Source organism: Papio anubis, chromosome 3 (genome assembly GCF_008728515.1).
Source record: "Papio anubis isolate 15944 chromosome 3, Panubis1.0, whole genome shotgun sequence".
Taxonomy (NCBI): Eukaryota; Metazoa; Chordata; class Mammalia; order Primates; family Cercopithecidae; genus Papio; species Papio anubis.
Window position 1 is genome coordinate 179203477 of NC_044978.1, and position 19378 is coordinate 179222854.

The following is a 19378-nucleotide window of genomic DNA, read 5'->3' on the forward strand; positions in this document are numbered from 1 at the left end:
ATGCAGGTATTGCGAAGAGGCACAGGCTCCGAGAGGCACCACCAGAGTGTGGGCTTTGGGCGAGGGGGGTCTCCTCTGGATGGGGGAGATCTGGCAGGCTTGGGGGAGATGGGGCTGAAAGGCTGGACGGGGGGAAGGCCAGGAAGCTGGAGACGGGGATGGAAAGCTAAACCGCAAAGAGCAGGCGCCCTGCCCCCCGCGGGCCCCGCGCCTCCAGCTCACCCTTCCCGCGCTTCCTGAGGTGGGCGTCCAGCCTGCAGCCAATGGGCCCCGCCCCCGCCCGCAGCCAATGGGCCGCGTCCCCGCCCGCGCGGTCGCCCCGCCCCTCGCGGACCCGGAAGTGGGCCAGGCTCCTTCCCGGCCGGCCGCAGGGATGGGGCAGCTTCGCTGGCTGCCGCTGCTGGCACTGCTGCTATTGTTGCGACCGCCGGGGGTCCAGTCCGCCGACCCCATCCAGGCCTTCGTGGTGCCCCACAGCCACATGGACGTGGGCTGGGTCTACACTGTGCAGGTAGGTGCCGACGACGCCCCGCGCGCCCCCAAGGCTGCAGCTTCCCTCTCCCCGCGGAATCCAAGGGTGGGTTTGTGTCCCGGGGCCCGATGCCGGCGCAGAAGGAGGCTCAGTGGGTTCAGGACCCCACGCTGCTATTGACTGGTTGCGTCGCTAACTTTGAGCCAGTCACTTCCTGCCTCTGCACCCCCATTACCCCTTCTGGAGGTGTTGCAGATTGGAGGGGCCCCTGCATTCCCGGCTGGGGAGGGGCATGGGGGTTGACAGCAGTAACCCATTTCCCAGGGAAGCCTGGAGCAGGAGAGGGTGGGGCTGGCTTCAGAGCAGGTGGATGTCAGGTGCCCGCTGGGAAGGGGCCGGGCTGGTCCCCTGCGGGGCTGAATATTGGAGGCCAGCTCAGCGTCCTCCGCCCCCTAGGACAGGGGTGAAGGTGGACCTGTGGTCACCTCCTGGTTGTGCTCAGGATTTTGGGCGAGGGGCTTTGGTCCCTGAGCCTCAGTTTCCCCATCTGTGAAGGGTAGGGGAAGCATGCCCACTACAGCCAGTTTCCAGAGGAGGAAACCGAGGCCCAAAGAGGGTTGGTGCCTTGCCCAAGGTCACCCGGGAATAAGTCCCACGCCTCCTGGCTCCCTGCTCGGTGCTCCTTCCATTAATTTAAGCCCTCTGTGGGCACCCCGAGTGCAGGGCCCTGGGGACTCCGACGGGAACACACTGCAGCTCTGGTCCTTGGAGCTCCCAGCCTTGGGGAGGAAGATGGCTAGACCTCAGGGACAGCCTGGGGAGCTCCTCCTCTCAGCACCAGCTTTCATCATTTCAGCCCCAGCAGGCCCCTTTGGGGTCACTGGACCACACCCCCACTGGGCCCTAAGACTTTCCTGTGCTGCCTCTCAATGGCACACTCAGGGCCCAGCCCCCCCAGTTGCACGCTCAGGGCCCAGCTTGCTCACCCCTCTGGGAAGCTGTCCCTGACCCCTGGTCTGGGAGGGCACGTGTCTCTGCCCATGCAGGGTGTCTGTTTCCCCGTCCCTCTCCCCCAGGAGAGCACGATCCCATCCAGTGGGGAGAGCCTGGTGTGGAGCGGGTGCCTAATAGCTGTGTGGTGAGTGAGCAGCAGGGAAGGAAGGGCAGAGCCCCCAACTCTGTGCAGACACACCCAGCGAATGGCAGGGGCCCCAGGGACACTTGGTCGTGTTAGACCGGGGCTGGTGTGATGCTGTCCCCTCCCCCAGGAAAGCATGCAGGCATACGCCGCCAATGTCTACACCTCAGTGGTGGAAGAGCTGGCCCGCGGCCAGCAGCGCCGGTTCATCGCGGTAGAGCAGGAGTTTTTCCGGCTGTGGTGGGATGGCGTCGCCTCGGAGCAGCAGAAACACCAGGTAACAAGGTCACCAGGTGACTCAGCTGGCCCAGTGGCCTGGCGAAGACCCAGGCGGAAAACTCAATGGGGCAGTTCTAGCCAGGGCCAGGGCCAGGCTGGCGTAAATCACAGGGCCAAAACCCCACCGGGCTGTTCACAAGCCTTGTTTAGATCAAGGTTTATGGTCAGTTCCATGCCTAGGAGAGACTGCTTTCAATTTAATCCTGAATTTCTGTCTACTCTTGAAAAAACTGCCAGCTCTGGCAACCCAGGTATGCACTTCCGTGCCAGCTGGTACTAAGTCAGCAGTGCCTCCTGACACCAGGCATCCCAGGTGTCCCCGAGCCCTCACCCTCTTCTCTCATTTGTGTTAGCTGCCTGGCCCCCTGGGCCCGGGGTCTGATGACCCTTGATGAGGTTGCGACAGTCCCTGTGGTTCGAGGGTAGGCAGCAGGTTACTTCATACAGGATGGAGAGTCAGAGTCCCCACTGCACAGTGAGGCAGCCTGGGTCCCATCCTGCCCCCGCACCAGGGGACATGACTAGCCTCTGCGAACTGCACATTCCACTTCCATTAAGCGGGGTGACTGCCCCATTGCAGAGAGGTCATGCCAAGATTGAAGCCCTGGTGTGAGCACCCAGGACGATATTCAGGGGTTCTTAGTTTCCTCCCCGGTATCCACCTGCCTTCAGAACAGTTGCTGAACATAAAGTTCAGAGATGCCAAGCGACTTGCTCAAGGGAGTGAAGCCGAGAAGAGAGAGCAGGGTGTCCACCAGGTCCCACCAGAGTCACGGGAAGGAGCCGGACATCCAATGGCCACTTGATGCTGCCAGATAGTGGGGTTGTTACCTCGAGTTAAAGAGACGTTCCAGGTTCAGAGAGGGCAGGCTACTGGCCTGCAGTCACACAGCTTGTAAGGGGCAGGTGGGATTCTGGGCCAGGCATGCCTGACTCGAGGCAGGCCTTTCCAGGGTATCCTGTGGGCGGCCCATGCTTCTTCAGGTGGACCCCACCAAACCCAGTGGTCTGTCTCCTAGCCCTTCACTGCATGGCCCAGTGAAGACCTGGGCAGGAAACTTGTGGCGGGGCTCCCTGGAGGCAGGAATTTTTGCCTACTTCATTCACTGCTGAACCTCCGGTGCCTGAACAGTGTCGGTTGTATACTAGGTGCTCACTTAACATGTGTTGAGTGAATGATCTACAAATAGTGCACCTTAAGAAACAAACCAAAGGTACCGCCTATAAACAGCTGTGTGTACACATACTGAAGCGCGTAACGTCAAGGGTATGCTGTTGCTAACTTGGTTAGCAGCAAAGGTGGAATAAAGGTATTATGTGTGTAGAGACGGGGGTGTTAAGCAAATAGGTTAAAAACGGTAGTGATGAGTGAACCCTGGGAAAGGATATGGGAGCTCTTTGTTCTATTTCTGAAACTTTTCTAAAGTTTCGAATTATTTAATAAAATAAGATTTAAGCAAATCTTATATGTACAAATACATATCTCAAATGCCCCGTGAGGGCTGCATGATTTCTAGGTGGTGGAGACACAGTGTGGACCAGGACAGACACTGCCCTGCTTTTGCAGAGTAAGCAAGGGTGGGGAGTGGCGCTGTAAGCGTGTCCCCCACAGACCCAGCCATGCTCAGGAGCTGTAACTGGCTTTTTTCTCTCTGCCTGCCCATGTCAAGGTCCGCCAGCTCCTGGAGGAAGGACGCCTGGAATTTGTCATCGGAGGCCAGGTCATGCATGACGAGGCCGTGACGCACCTTGATGACCAGATCCTGCAGCTCACAGGTTTGGCCACCCTACCCTGCACCCGGGGTCCCTCAGGACCTCCAGTGGGACTGGGACGCGGTATCAGAACCCCCAGCTTCTGAGCTCTGTCTGCCCGTCTTAGTGGGGTGGGGGAATGTTAACCAGTGAAAACAGTGATTTGCTAGTGCCGTATTCATGCCTCACCAAGGAGGTTGAACATGGGGGTTAAGAGCATGAATTCTGGAGTCAGATGGTCTCAATATATCCTGGCTCTGCCAATTCCCTCCTCTGTGACCCTGGAAAGGAATGTAACTTCAGTTTCCTCATAGATAAAATGAGTTTGATGGTAATACTTACCTCAAAGGGTTGTTGTGACTATTAAATTGGGATAATTCAAATAAAGCACTTTGGTAGGATGTGGGTTCCCTAGTAAATGCTCAGCAAATGTTTGCTGCCTTCCATCACAATCACCACCTTCATTATTACTACCACCTCTCAACACCACAATGATCATGACTACTACCACCACCATCACCACCACCACCACCCTTTACCACCACAATGACCATCATTACCACTACCACCACCACCACCATCACCACCCTTCACCACCACAGTGACCATCACTACCACTACCATCACCACTACTGTCACCACCTCTATATTGATTTAACGATATTTCTTTACTATTTACATTTTTATTGATTTATGCCATTTTTATTTTTATGATTTACGACATTAATATGATGACATTTACTTATATTTTACTTTATATTTTTATTGAGATATTTTTATTTATTAAAGATTTTTCTGATATTATTATTTTATGACATTTACGATGATGATGAGTGGATATGATGATGATGATGATGATGACATTATTTATTTTATAATGACATTTTATTTGACGAGAGATGATTATGATATTTACGAGACGACGACATGATGATGACATGATTATGACGAGACGAGATATTTACGACGATATTACGACGAGACGACGATGATGACATTTATTACGATATTTACGACGACGATGACATGATGATATTATTTATGACGCATTAATGGAGATGATGATATTACGGATATTTATTTTTATTATTTATTTTATTTATATTATGATTATGATTACATTTTGATGATTTTAATATTTATTATCTTTAATGCCATTACTTTACGACATGACATTTTCTATAATTACATTATTTCATTGATGCAGGCTGTCCCTCACCATCATGTCTCACTGCCCCTCAGCACTAGCACTCCACAGTGTCAGTGGGCACTCTGATTTCCTTCACCGCCACCAAATGTCTTTTCATTAGTGACACCCCCAGCCAATCCTAATGGCAGGCTGATGGTGAGGCATGGTGATGCCCAGTCTCATTTTGCAGACGTAGAAACTGAGACCCAAAGAAACGCAGTGACTCTCTCCAGGGCAGATGGCCCGGACTTGAGTCCAGGCCTAGGGACTGAAGCTCCAAGTCCACAGTCACTCCACTACAGCGTGGGCCCTGATTTCCCCATTTGTAAAACATCGAGGCGGAGTGCAGTGTTGTCAAAGGATGTTTTTGGCACTCTCCCTTTTCTCTCCTTTAATCTGGAACGTTCCCCTGTCTCAGTTTCTTATCGCCTTACATCTGGACTTTGCTCAAGCCCTAGACTTGCCCTTCCATGAGAAGGAGGCGTGATGGACACAGCCCTACAGACAGAGCTCCTCCCCCGACCAGGAGCTCAGCCCCTGCTTGTCGCCATGCATCCTCACAGGCCCAGAGGTAACAGGGGAGGAGAGCGAGGCTCAGAGTGAGCACCTTGCCCTCAGCCGCCTGCTGTGACTCCCTGACTCCACAGCCCCTGCTCTTTCACTCCCCCGTGTGAAGTATGGGCAAGGGATCCATCCCAACAGACTTCCCCACACCCCCTCACAGACCCACTGCCAGGGCACATGTGACGCTGTAGGCGTGTCCCCCACCTGCCTCCTGCCCTGCACCAGCGAGGAGGCTCTGGGGCTGTTTCTCACCTGTGCCATTTCACGCAGTGCTCCCCCTCGTTCTCCACCCTCCTCCTCAAGACATAGCTGAGAAGCCCCTCCCGTGGGAAATCTCTGAGTCTCTGCAGTTCTGTGTCACCTCCCCCCCTAACCGCTGAACCTCAAGATGCCCCTGGCAGGGACCCCCATCTGACTCATCTCAGCACCCAGCATAGGGTCTGGCCCAGAGCACTGCTCACTGGGCAAAGCTGGGCAAGGGGTGGGCGCTGAACTGCCCTGACCTGAGGGTACCCACCGCTGGGGTACCTCGCCTCTGGCCTCAGCCCACCATGCCTAAGTGCTGATACCCCAGTGCTGACCCTGCAGGTCTGCCCTGGCAACTGGAAGCCCCAGGGAACCTCCGGCTGTGTCGCTCTGGGGCAGGAAGAGCCCCCGGAGACACGAGAGAGAGCGGATGCTGTGAGGCTCCATTTCCAAACCTGTCCAAGCTCATGGGGCTCTCAGGTTCCTTTCATGATAACCACCTTGTTCTAGGTACCAGATGTACACGTATTTTTTTCAGTCCTCAGGGCAATCTGGTAGATGGGTAATCTTACAAATGCTTATTCGTAAAAAAGTTTGAGGCTCAAATGCTATCAAAATGTGCCCACCGCCAGCTAAGTGATGGGACCCAGATCCGACCCTAGCCCGGCCAAGTCAGGAAGGTTACTTGTGGCTGAGCCCCTCTCCCTCGTGGCCGAGCCAAGCGCTTTCCCACGTACTCTTAGTTGCCTCAGAACAGCCTGGTAGCAGGTGGTACTATTCACAGCCCCATTTGACAGATGAGGAAACTGAGGTACAGAGAGGTGTGGGGTTTGTATGCAGTAGGTAGCAGAACTGGCGCTCAAGCCCATGTGTGCCTGGCCTGGGCTCTTTCCTGAACTTGTAGTCCCTAGGGCGGGGGAAGAGTGTGTGTATCGGACTCTCTGGGTGGCCTTTTCAGACCGCCCATCTCAGATGTGCCAGGCATTCTGGCTGTGAATTATGTCCACATTGGGATGGTTTTCTCAGATACGTTGGAGTGAGAGAGGCTGGATCACCCCTCACTGCTTCCAGGCCCTTCATCTCCATCTCACCTTGGTGGAGCCCCTGCCTCGGGACAGGCCCTGGACAGCAAAGGAAGACAGGATCAGGCTGGCGCAGCCTCTAGACCTCTAACCTGCTTCTTGGGGTACTGGGGTGCCAAAGCATCTCCTTAACCAAGACCCACGCCTGGCTGCCCGCCAGGGCCTGGGATGCCGGGCCTGCCCGTGAGCTCACCTTTCCAGCCTTTACCTCCCCAACTCCTGCTCCCGGCAGGCACGCCAACACCACCTTAATTTTAGATGTGACATTTCTAGTGAGGGGAAAAGCATTTGTTCCCAGCACTGCAGTGACAGGGAAAAGCTGGGTGTGGGCAGCAGCCCCCGGGGGTAAGAGCTTTCATGCCCCTCCCTGAGGGGACACCTTCCCAGCTGGGATGTTTAGCGGAGGCCCAGCAGAGTGGCAGGTGCCAGAAGGAAAGAACCCCCCGCCCCTATCCTGAGGGGAGAGAGCCCAGCTCCCGCCTCAGAGGTGCTGAGAGGCACAGGGTCCAAGCGAGAGTCAAGGAGACACCTTGGGCCATCCTGGATGACCACTGCTGTCCTGGCCATTCAAACCCAAGCTCTAAGTCCTGTACCCCAACCCCACTCTCCTCCCACTCAATCAGCGATCCCTCTTCTGTGTCACAGACTCTCTTCCACCTTCTCTTGTCTGTCTGCCTCCTTCCAGCAGTGTTGTCATTGTCGTTGTTGTTGTTGTTGTTGTTGTTGTTAGACAGAGTCTCACTCTGTCACTCAGGCTGGAGTGCAGTGGCGCAATCTCGGCTCACTGCAATCTCTGCCTTGTGGGTTCAAGCAATTCTCATGCCTCAGCCTCCTGGGTAGCCGGGAGTACAGGCATGCACCACTATGCCCAGCTAATTTTCATATTTTTAGTAAAGATGGGGATTTCACCATGTTGGCCAGGCTGGTCTTGAACTCCTGACTTCAAGTGATCCGCCCACCTTGGCCTCCCAAAATGCTAGGATTACAGACGTTAGCCACCAAGCCCGGCCCCCAGCAGTATTAAAAACACACTTAAATTGTCTCTTCAAATTTTTCTTTTTTTTCTAAGATGGGGTCCACTATGTTGCCCAGGCTAGTCTTGAACTCCCGATCTCAACATGATTGTAAAGCAAGCCCCTCCAGCTCAGGCTGTAGTGACATTTATTCTCACCACCCCCTCACCCCCCAACACCTCCCACTACTTCACCCTCAGCCCCTGCAGCCTGGCCTCTGCCCTCCACATGCTAGTGAGCTTCCTTGTGGCCTGGTCATTATGCTGGTGAGGATATTGGTTCAGCAGGTTGAACAGAGACCAAGTGACTCCAACAAGAAGGAAAGTGTGTTTCTTTCCTGTGGAAGTCTGCAGTGCAGGCCACTCTGGTGATTAGGTGGCTCTGCTCCATGGAGTGACCCAGGGATCCAGGTTGCTTCCATCTTGATGCTCAGCCATCCCCAACAGTGTTTCCTGCCTGAGTTGCAGTCTAGGCTGGCTCACCCCACTCAGTTGTCCTTCCAGCAACTAGGGGATAGGGAATGGTGGAGCCAGGGCAGGCAGCTTACTTGTAAAAGGCGACCTAGAACTGGCCCACATCACTCCTCACATTTCCATTGGCCAGAACTTAGTCACATGGCCTCCCTCAACTGCAGGGACTGCTGGGGAATAGAGTCTGTTATTTTGCTCACAGCCCATTGGCCAAAGTGATATCATGTGATCTCTACCAGTTGCAAAGGAGGCTGGGGAATGTAGTCTCTGGCTGGGAGTCCATGTGCCCTGCTGAAACCAAGAAGGAGTGTGTGGTTCTGATACTAAAAGGAAGAAGGACAAAATGTATATCAGAGGCCAATTAACAGTTTTGGTCATGAATCACCCTGAAGTCTCAGGAATGCTTTCTGCTAGAGGACCAGAAAACCTGAGTAAAGCTGTTACTGGTGGAAGGTACCCAAGTTACCAGCAGCTAATCTGTACAGGTCTGCAGCAACCTCAATTCTTGCCTCCTCAGAAGAAAGAATTCAACAGAGGGGCATAAGGCAGAAAACAAGACTGAGGCATGTTTCAGAGCAGAAGTGGAAGTTTATTTAAAAAGGCTTTAAAACGAGAAAGAAAGGAAAGTATGCTTGGAAGAGTCCCAAGTGGGCACGTGAAAGTCAAGTGCTGTGTTGATCCTTGATCCTAGGACTTTATAGGTTGGTCCCCTTTCCCGTGATCCTTCCCTTAGGCTGGGCTACCCACACGCACAGTGACCTCCTTACCCTTGGGAGGTAAGCACACGCAGTGTGTTTAGGAAGTTGCACGCATGCCCATCTGACGCTTTCTTCCCTTTTCCAGTGGAGTGCCCCTGGAAGGTCAAACTCCACCATTTTGTCTCTTAATCCACGTGCCTGGGACGTTGTGTCTCCCTGGCACCTGCGTTCAATTAACACATTAGTGCAACAGGTGTGGACCATCAGGAAATGCCCTCTCCCTAGTGCTGGCTGCCAATTTGTTACTTTTAGAGAGGCAATATGATAATTGCCAAACCATCACCCAACATTCCTAGTGGGTGGGGGAAGAGCCCTCGCCTGCCCGACTCATGCTTGTCTAACTACTTGTAACAAAGCGACTTGAGTCTTAAGAACATTTACTGTTTACTTAATAAGATGGGGATAGTTTGGGACTGGTTCTGCAGTACCTTGATATCTGTGATTCTCATGTCCTTACCCTTGTGGTCACAAGATGGCTTCCATAGCTCCAGGAATCATGTTACCAGACACCACATTCAAGGCAGTAAAAGGAAGAGAGGGGGCTTTCTATAGCCATGGTCTATTCTGTTGGATAAACTTAGACACGCTAAAATGTTAGCATTCATTTGAACCAACAGTGATTCCTGAATCAGGAAGTACTAGACTGTGAGCAGTTCAGGGCTCCACTAGGGGCATATGAGGGAGAAACTTCTATAAGGTGCTCCTGAAAGTAAGACAAAGAAAACATGTGCCTACAGTGAACAGTCCCTCGTTAGAGGTTGGTTGGCAGTTTCCGATGGGTCAAGCTTAAGTTCTGTTTTCCTGTTTACACTGAGTTGGATTTGGGTTTGCTAACGGAGGAACCCGAGGCCTGGAGCCGGCTCAGCTCGATGGCCTCCCACCCAGTTCATTACTTAACAATGCTCCTCCAGCTGGCAGACAGACTGAGGGAACAAATATCTGACAAGAGGGAGTGAGCGTGCCACATTTGGCTTAGATCAACTGTGATTCATCCCTTGAGGCTGGGCATGGTGCCCCCTGAACAGAGGGAAGGTTCTGCCAGTGAAGAAGGGGTGCTGACTTGGCAGCGGTCAGCCTGCCCCCACTGGCCGCCCTGTCTGGTGCGAGGCCGCACCTTCCAGAGCTCCTGGCTCCTCTCAGTGCAGTGCTGTTGCCCTCCTTCATCCTGCAGCTAGCACTCCCCCTGTGCTCCCCCGACCCTCTGGCTGCTCCTTCTCCATCCTCTCTGCTTACACATGCACAGCGTCCGCCCACATCCTAGTCCAAGCTCCCTCTGATCCCCTGTCACCTCTGCTGTGCACCTGACGCCAGCCCCACCCCTCACCTCCCACAGTCACCCCCTGCCCTGTCTTGGCCTTACTCATGGGTCTGACCGCTGCTCAGTCCCCGCACCCCAGGCATCGTCTGAGCCTCAGCCAGGGTCTCCAGGACTGCGAGTTCATCAGTGAAAGGCAGTTTGAGTCTAGATCAGTTATGAGAGTTCTCTGAGATGTTGTTCAGCAGTCTTAAAGTGTGGATTATAACACCCATCTCTCAAGGTGTTTAAAAGATTATATTTCGGGGAAGGACTTGGGGAACATTAATCAATGCCTTATACAAGTCTGGGGTTTTCTTTCTCCCTGCACCACTGAACCCAATATCTGGTTTACTATGGTGGCTCTTAAGTAATAAATGAATAAATGAATAGTTGGGTGATTCTGGCATGGAGCCCTTTGTATTCATGATCTATCTCCATGTAGTAAATTGCCCCCAAACTCAGGGGCTTCTGAAAACAAGCATTTTGAATCTACAGCTCCTATGGGTGAGGAGCTGAGGAGTGGCTTAGCCAGGGGGTTCTGGCTCAGGACCTCTTGAGAAGTTGCTATCAAGGAGTCAGATGGGGCAGTGTCATCTGAGGGCTGGACTGGGGCTGAAGGGTCTACTCCAGGCTGGCTTCTGTGGCTGTGAGAGGAGGCCTTGGTTCCTTGCTGTGTGACTGCTCATGGCACAGCAGCTGGCCTCCCAGAGCAGTGACCCAGGAGAGCAGGCAAGAGCAGCCACAGTAGAAGCTGCATGCCCTGCACCTTCTTGCCTCAGGGACACACAGGCACTTCTGCCTCCTTATGTTTGTTAGAAGTGAGTCACTGAGTCTGGCCACCCTCTAGGCCCTAAGCCTCATCTCTTGAAGAAGTAGCAATGATTTATGGATGTCTTTTCTTTTTTGTTTGTTTGTTGGTTTGTTTGTTTGAGACAGTCTCATTCTGTCACCCAGGCTGAAGTGCAGTGGTGGGATCACGGCTCACTGCAGCCTCAACCTCCTGAGCTCAAGTGATCCTCCCACCTCAGCCCCTCAAGTACCTGGGACTACAGACATGTGCCACCACGCCTGGCTAATTTTTTTTAAGTTTGTGTGCATGTGTAGAGATGGGGTCTCACTCTACTGCCCAGGCTGGTCTCAAACTCCTGGGCTCAAGCAGTCCTCCCACCTCAGCCTCCCAAAGTGCCAGGATTACAGGCATGAGCCACATTGCTAGGCTTGGACGTCTTTGAACCACCACACACTTAGGTTTGAAGTTCACTTTTAACCTTTTATTGTTGGTGATGTCCGAGACCTCCATCGCATCATCAAAATCAGTGCTCTATCTAAGTTCACACAAAAATCCTCACCCCTGCACATGCTGTAACATGCAGGAACCTTAAGGACATTACACAGAGTGAAATACGTCAGTCACAGAAGGACTAATGCTATGTGATTCCACTGGTATCTAGAGTTGTCAAATTCATGGAGTCAGGGAGTAGAATGGGGGTGCTAGGGGCTTGGGGAGGGGCATAGGGAGTTAGTGTTTCATGAGGACAAGAGCTTCAATTTGGGAAGAGGAGAACGTTCTGGAAAGGGATGGTGGTGGTGGTTGTATAACGGTGTGAATGTACTAACACTATTCAGCTGTACACTTAGAAATGATTAAGGTGGTAAATTGTATGTTATATGTACTTCACCATGATTAAAAGTTAATAATTAACACCCTCACCTCTGCAGTTCAGCATGACCCTGCCTGGCCCAGTAGCTGGCACTGCAACCCACTGGACAGGTAGGTTCCCCTGGGTGAGCGTGGGGCCAGGAGGCACATCCAGGCACCAGCAGGGTGATGCTGTCTTTGCAGAAGGACACGGATTTCTCTATGAAACATTTGGGATCCGGCCACAGTTCTCCTGGCACGTTGACCCATTTGGCGCCTCTGCCACGACCCCCACCCTATTCGCGCTGGCGGGCTTCAACGCCCACCTCGGCTCCCGGATCGACTACGACCTGAAGGCAGCCATGCAGGAGGCCCGGGTGAGTGGTGTGCCGCGTCTGCTGCCGCCCAGCGACTGCTCCTCCCTTCCTTCCTTGGATCAGAGCATGGTAGAAAGCTGCTGCTCTATGCCAGAGTGTTCGGGAATTCTTGGCAGCTGCATAGACCACGGGGCTGTCCCCTAACCTTTGCTCTTGTCGTCTCCCCCACCAGGAGGACCGCCCTCCCTGTACACCCAGCTTCTCACAGAGCTACGGGCACAGTTTGGCTGCCTCCTGCTTCCAGACCCCTATCCCCATCAGCTGGGCCTGAGGCAGGGCTGACCCCTTCTGTGGGCCTCCCACAGGGACTAGAGCAGAATGGCACTCAGTAAGCAGGGGTTGACAACCAGAGGAATGGCAGGGCGTGTTTAGCTGGGAGAACAGTTAGCAGAGACGCTGTGATTCTTCAGGTGTGTGGGCAACTGTTACAAGACTTAAGTAGCAACAACAACCATGGTAGACGCTGCCTTCAGTTGTGCCCTTGGGAGTGCCAGGCCTGGTACCAGGCCCTACTCATCCTTCATTTCTTTTTCTTTGCTTTGCTTGCTTGCTTGCTTTCCTTTTTCCTTCTTCTTTCCTTCTTCTTTCCTCCTTCCTTCCTTCTCTCTTTCTCTCTCTCTTTCTCTCTCTCTCTTTCTCTCTCTTTCTCTCTCTCTCTTTCTCTCCTTCCTTCCTTCCTTCCTTCCCTTCCTCCCTCCCTCCCTGCCTCCCTCCCTCTTCCTTCCTTCCTTCCTTCTTTCCTTCCTTCCTTCCTTCCTTCCTTCCTTTCTTTCTCTCTCTCTCTCTCTCTCTCTCTCTCTCTCCCCCCCCTTCTTTCTTTCTTTCCTTTTCTTTCTTCGAGACAGGGTCTTGCTCTGTCACCCAGGCTGGAATGCAGTGGCACAATCTCGGCTCACTATAAACTCTGCCTCCCGGGTTCAAGCGATTCTTGTGCCGCAGCCGCTCAAGTAGCTGGGATTATAGGTGAGCGCCACCACGCCCAGCTAAATTTTGTGTGTGTTTCTTGTAGAGACGGGGTTTCACCATGTTGGCCAGGCTGGTCTCAAACTCCTGGTCTCAAGCGATCCACCCACCTCAGCCTCCCAAAGTGCTGGTATTACAGGCGGGAGCCACTGGTGCCCACCTTCATCTTGCATTTCTTTTAACCCTCACAGCAACCTTATGGGATAGTGTCATCATTTGCTGGGGCTGCCATAACAAAGGACCACAGACTGGTGACTTAAGCAATAGAAACATATTGTCCCATGGTTCTAGAGGCTGCACGTTCAGGGTCAAGGTGTCGACAGGGTCACGCTCCCTCTGAAGGTGCAAGGGAAGGAGCTGCTCCAGGCCTCTCTCCTTGGCTTGTGGATGTCCCGCTTCTCCTGGTGCCCCGTATCATCTTCCCTGTGTGCATGTCTGTGTCTCAATTTTCCCTTTTTTTAAGGACATCCATCCTATTGTATTAGGACCCACCCTAATGAACTCATTTTAACTTGATTACTTCTGTAAAGACCCCATTTCCGGCTGGGCACAGTGGCTCACGCCTGTAATCCCAGCCCTTTGGGAGGCTGAGTGAGGCGGGCGGATCACATGAGGTCAAGAGTTCGAGACCAGCCTGGCCAAAAACCCCGTCTCTACTAAAAATACGAAACTTAGCCGGGCGTGGTAGCAGGCGCCTGTAATCCCAGCTACTCGGGAGGCTGAGGCAGGACAGTCACTTGAACCCAGGAGGTGAAGGTTTCAGTGAGCCGAGATCATGCCACTGCACTCCAGCCTGGGCGACAGAGTGAGACTCCGTCTCAAAAAAAAAAATAAAAAATAAAAAATAAACTACACACTTGGTGAGAAGTAATGAGCTTCCTGCACCTGGGGGCATTCAAGCAGAGTTAGAAGGTGCTGATTCTACAGGCTTTGGCAGAGAAAATCCTGCATTGAGGAGTGCGCGGGGTGAATGAGCACGGCTTCCAGAGGGCAAATCCCACAGCCAGTCTTAGGAAACGGCAGGGGAGATCTCATCCCTGAACCACTGAGGGAGGGCTGAGGTGAGGACAGGCAGGAGACACCCAGATGGGGCTGAGGAAAGTGGAGCTGGGGCAGCCACATGGCCCCTCCAGCCTCACTCTCCTCCTCGGTTTGCAGGGGCTGCAGTTCGTGTGGCGAGGGTCCTCATCCCTCTCAGAGCAGCAGGAAATCTTCACGCACATCATGGACCAGTACAGCTATTGCACCCCGTCCCACATCCCTTTCTCCAATAGGTACGTGCCCTTCCGCAGTGCCTTTGGGATCTGACAGCAGGGTCTGCCCAGCCCCTGCAGCTCTTCTGCAGTTTTGTTTTTGTTTGTTTGTTTGTTTGTTTAAGACAAGAGTTTCTGCTCTGTCGCCCAGCCTGGAGTGCAGTGGCGCCATCTTGGCTCACTGCAACCTCCGCCTCCTGGATTCAAGCGATTCTTTTGCCTCAGCCTCCTGAGTAGCTGGGATTACAGGCGCCCGCCACCACGCCCAGCTAATTTTTGTCTTTTTAGTAGAGATGGAGTTTCACTATGTTATCTAGGCTGGTCTCAAACTCCTGACCTGAGATGATCCACCTGCCTCGGCCTCCCAAAGTGCTGGGATTACAGGCATGAGCCACCGTGCCCAGCCCTATTCTGCAGTTTTTGACAAGAGCTCCTTAAGCATTTCCACACATGGTTTCCCATTCTTAAGCCTCCCCAACAAAGTGGGTGGGGTTATCAACCCCATTTTACAGATGTGGAAACTGAGGTTCAGAGAGGGTAAGTGACCAGATCAGGGTCACCCAGCTGGTAAGTAGGGGAGGCAGGATTTGACTCCAGTTCTGTGTGACTCTGAATTGCTTCTTGTTATGAGTCCCTGTCCCAACAGAGGATTGTTGGATGAGATCTTCGCTGGGTGCGCTGCCTCATGCCTGTAATCCCAGCACTTTGGGAGGCCGAGGCAGGTGGGTCACTTGAGGTCAGGAGTTTGAGACCAGCCTGGCCAACCTGGTAAAACTCTGTCTCTACTAAAAATACAAAAATTAGCCAGGCGTGGCAGCGGTGCCTGTAATCTCAGCTACTCGGGAGGCTGGGGCAGAAGAATCACTTGAACCCGCAAGGTGAAGGTTGCAGTGAGCCAAGACTGTGAGTGCACTCTAGCCTGGGTGACAGAATGAGACTCCATCTCAAAAAAAAAAAAAAAAAAAAAAAAAGCGTGGAAGAGTGGGAGAGGGAAGGGGCCTACAGAGCCCCGAGAATACATCGCTGCTCATCCTTGTCTTGTAGAGCTGCCCCTGTCCAATCACCTCCTATTCACCCCGTGGTGAGGGAGGGGTCCTCACCCTAAACGGTGGATGGTTGAATACACACCACCCTACCCAGCACAGGTGACATCCACAGCAGTTTCTGTTTGTCACGTACAATCACAGCTCATACCGCGCACGCCAAGGCCCCATGGGGATGCACTGTGGAGCAGACTGAACACGTAGGGGCAGCTGTGTAGCAGCAAGGGGGCAGGTGCCCTCGGCTCCTGCAGAGGACGTGAGTGGCTCATCTGAATAATTTCACCAGCTGGCAGGGAGGTGGAAACTGTTGTGTGGAGGACCAGGTGGGGTGCAGCTGGTCCGACTGATAGTGGAAGAGCTAGACAAGAGGACTTTTCTGCTGGTGGAAGCTATCAGGTGACAGCAGGGGACTCCTAGACCCCTGGGGGCCTCCAAGGCTCAGATGTCAAGAAGCACATGGGATTTTAGCCTCGCTGTACACCTTCTTCCCCAGAAGGCTTTGGGTGAAGACTGAGTGGGGACCAGGAGTATGGAGCCATGGACCAGGACCCCCTGGGGGCAGAGAGGGTAGGCAGTGAGCCCACATGCACGTTCCTGGCTCGCTGTTTCGAGCACCCACCATGAGCCAGGGCCTGTTTCGAGTATTCTCCCTGTGATACCTCATAGACCCTCGCAGCGATCCCCTGACCGAGATGTTGTGAGTGCTCCATCTTACAGAAGGAGAAACCGAGGCACGGCAGCCCACCCCAGGTCCCACAGCTGGCAGAAATGGTAGAGCCAGCGATGGATTGAGGCCACCGGCTCCGCAGCCTCTACATGGTGGCAGCAGCCAGCCTTGGTCTCTGTGCAGTCAGACGGTCCTGGGTTCAAATCCACGCTCTGCCCTGGCCAGGTGCTTAGCCTGTCTTGGAAGAGGAAAGACAACGGGCAAGGCAGAGGCAGTGAAGAACGCCGGCCGGGATTCGTTAGCGGTCCCTGCCACTTGTCAGCCCTCCTCTGCGCCCGGCACTGTTTCTAGCTCCTTTCCATAAATGACTTGCATTTAATCCTCACAACAACCCGCTCCGCAGTCTACCAGGGAGACTAAAGCTTGGTGAGGCTAGAGGTGACTGCTGGTGGCTGATGACTGTGATCCCAATGCTTTGGGAGGCCGAGGTGGGAGGACTGCTTGAGCCCAGGAATTTGAGACCAGCCTGGGCCACAGAGCAAGACCTCATCTCTACACAAAATTTAAAAATAAGTTGAGCATGGTGGTAGTCTCAGCTCCTGGGAAGGCTGAGGTGATGGCCTGAGCCCAGGAGTTCGAACCTGCAGTGAGCCGTGATCATATCACTGCACTTTGGCCTGGGTAACAGAGCGAGACCCTGTCTGTAAAAGAAACAGAGGTGGGAATGCTGGAAGGGGCTGCCCAGGTTGGAGAGCTCCAGACAAGGGTTCCACGGCTATTACCCCGAGGCTGCACAGTGTGAGCAAGAAAGGCACTTAACTAACTGGGGGTTCTCCATACCCCCAGCCTAAGGCAAATGGAGAAAGATGTTAAATACTGAGCCTGTCTTTATTTAAAACTCTGACATTTTGTTCCTCATGGGTTTTTTGCATTAATTTTCATTTTTTAAAGTACTGCATTAAAATATCATTTATCTCAACTACTGAGATTTGAGGCACCCCGATAAATTTTGTGCCCTAGGCCAGAGCCTCACTTGCCTCACCAGGGCCCCGGCCTCTTTGGGGTCCTGGGACCCGGGGTCTGATGGGCAAGAAGTTGGCCTGCGTGAATGAGCAAACAAATCTTCTGTGGGCCACCATCCGTCATGGAGTGGGGGAATTCAGGCTCTGGGTGAAATGATGCGCCAAGGTGCCAAGACTGGGAGAATGTGGGACTTGGGTATGAGCCCTGGCTGTCCACAGAGCTCGCGTCTTCTCCCCTAACTTTCTGCCCTCGCACAGGTCAGGATTTTACTGGAATGGCGTGGCCGTCTTCCCCAAGCCTCCCCCAGATGGGGTGTACCCCAACATGAGTGAGCCCGTCACCCCAGCCAACATCAACCTCTATGCTGAGGCTCTGGTGGCCAACGTGAAGCAGAGGGCCGCCTGGTTCCAGACACCCCATGTCCTCTGGCCCTGGGTAAGGCGGAGTCCCAGGCCCTGTGCCCTCAACACAGCCCAAGGAGCACCGTGCAAGCCCTGGCCCCTGCACCCAGGGCCACCCTATCCAGATCCGGCTAGGCCGCCATGCTCAGCCCAGTGGCTCCTCCTCCTTCCCTGCAGACCCCTGGGCCTCTCCCACTCTACCAGCCCCTCCCCCACCTGGAGAAGCACCCTCACCCACACTGGCCTCTCTAGCTCCCACTCTGCTCTCCTCCCCGCCTGGGCTGGAAGCCTGGCTCCTGGCTCCTGGCTCAGGCACTGCATGCCTTAGAGTCCACTGAGCTTCAGTTGCCTCCACTGTAAAAGGGGAGGGTGGCAGCAGGCTTCATAGGCTTGGTGAGAGGTGGCGCGTTCCCAGGAGGCCGGTGCCCAGCGCGTTGTGGCCATCATCACAGCTAACCTTTAGTGAGTACCTGCTGTGTGCTGGGCACTGCCCCACGGGATATATTTGTCTTATCCGTCTAATTTGCACCACTGAGCCTGGGAAGCAGGCTGGTATCCATTTCACAGTTGAGGGAACCAAGGGCCAGAGAGGTTAAGGAATTTTCCTGAGGCCACAGAGTTCCTTAGCAGGGTGGCTAGGAAGGGGTGGAATTTGCGTTCAGATCCAGTCAGGCCAGCCCCAGAGCCTGCCTTCTTAATCCATGACTGCCCTTTTGAAGGCAAGCTTAAGGTCAGTAACTGAGTCATGGCTATTATTGTTGTTATTAATCATTATATTCTAATAATTAATAATCATTAATTATAATGATTTGGATAAGTACTAACACTGATGGGCCTTAAGAGATGCCCAGGGCCGAGCGCTGTGGCTCACACCTGTAATCTCAGCACTTTGGGGGAGGCCAAGGCAGGCAGATCACCTGAGGTCAGGAGTTCGGAACCAGCCTGGCCAACATGGTAAAACCCTGTCTCTACTAAAAATATAAAAATTAGCCAGGTGTGGTGGTGCGTGCCTGTAATCCCAACTACTCAGGGAGGCTGAGGCAGAAGAATCGCTTGAACCCGGAGGCGGAGTTGCATGAGCTGAGATCAAGCCACTGCACTCCAGCCTGGGTGACAGAGTGAGACTCCGTCTCAAAAAGAAAAAAAAAAAAAAACAAGATGCCCAGGAAGTTCTGCTATGGGAGCTGGTCTGGGGCCCCTGTTGGCCGCTTTGAAGACCGGGAGGGCAGCCGGTGGGGGGCGGTGATGAGCCCAGCCCCGCTGGGCGAGCGCCCTGCTCCCACAGCACAGGGTGTTGCTCCCGTGTCCCCACAGGGATGTGACAAGCAGTTCTTCAATGCCTCGGTGCAGTTCGCCAACATGGACCCACTGCTGGACCACATCAACAGCCATGCTGCCGAGCTCGGTGTCTCAGTGCAGTACGCCACACTGGGCGACTACTTCCGTGCCCTGCACGCTCTCAATGTCACCTGGCGTGTCCGCGACCACCATGACTTCCTGCCCTATTCCACAGGTACAGGCTTCCAGGGGCTGGGGTGGTAGTTTGGTGGCAGGGAGAGTATAGTCCACGTACCCTCTGCCCACCTCAGTGTCTGCTCAGCACTGCTCTCCAAGCCCTGGAGGGGTGCCAGGCAGGTCCTGTGTGGGGCGTAGGGGCAGAGACTGGCCCCCACCTGCTCACTCCACCTGGACGTCCTGGCCACCACATGCACCCCCTGGTTCCCACAGGGTTCAGCCTCTCATCATTGCCCA

The 19378-nt window shown here is 53.8% G+C and overlaps 1 protein-coding gene across 1 annotated transcript in view; it reads left to right on the top strand.

Moving 5' to 3' along the window:
- Nucleotides 1-330: 330 nt before the first annotated feature.
- Nucleotides 331-19378, top strand: part of MAN2B2 (mannosidase alpha class 2B member 2) — a 45300-nt gene continuing 26252 nt past the window's right edge. The window contains 7 exon segments of the mRNA XM_021938242.2: nucleotides 331-511; nucleotides 1741-1887; nucleotides 3560-3665; nucleotides 12104-12276; nucleotides 14398-14513; nucleotides 17483-17660; nucleotides 18941-19139. Of these exon segments, the coding sequence (XP_021793934.2) occupies nucleotides 374-511; nucleotides 1741-1887; nucleotides 3560-3665; nucleotides 12104-12276; nucleotides 14398-14513; nucleotides 17483-17660; nucleotides 18941-19139 (1057 nt within the window). The 5' untranslated portion in view covers nucleotides 331-373.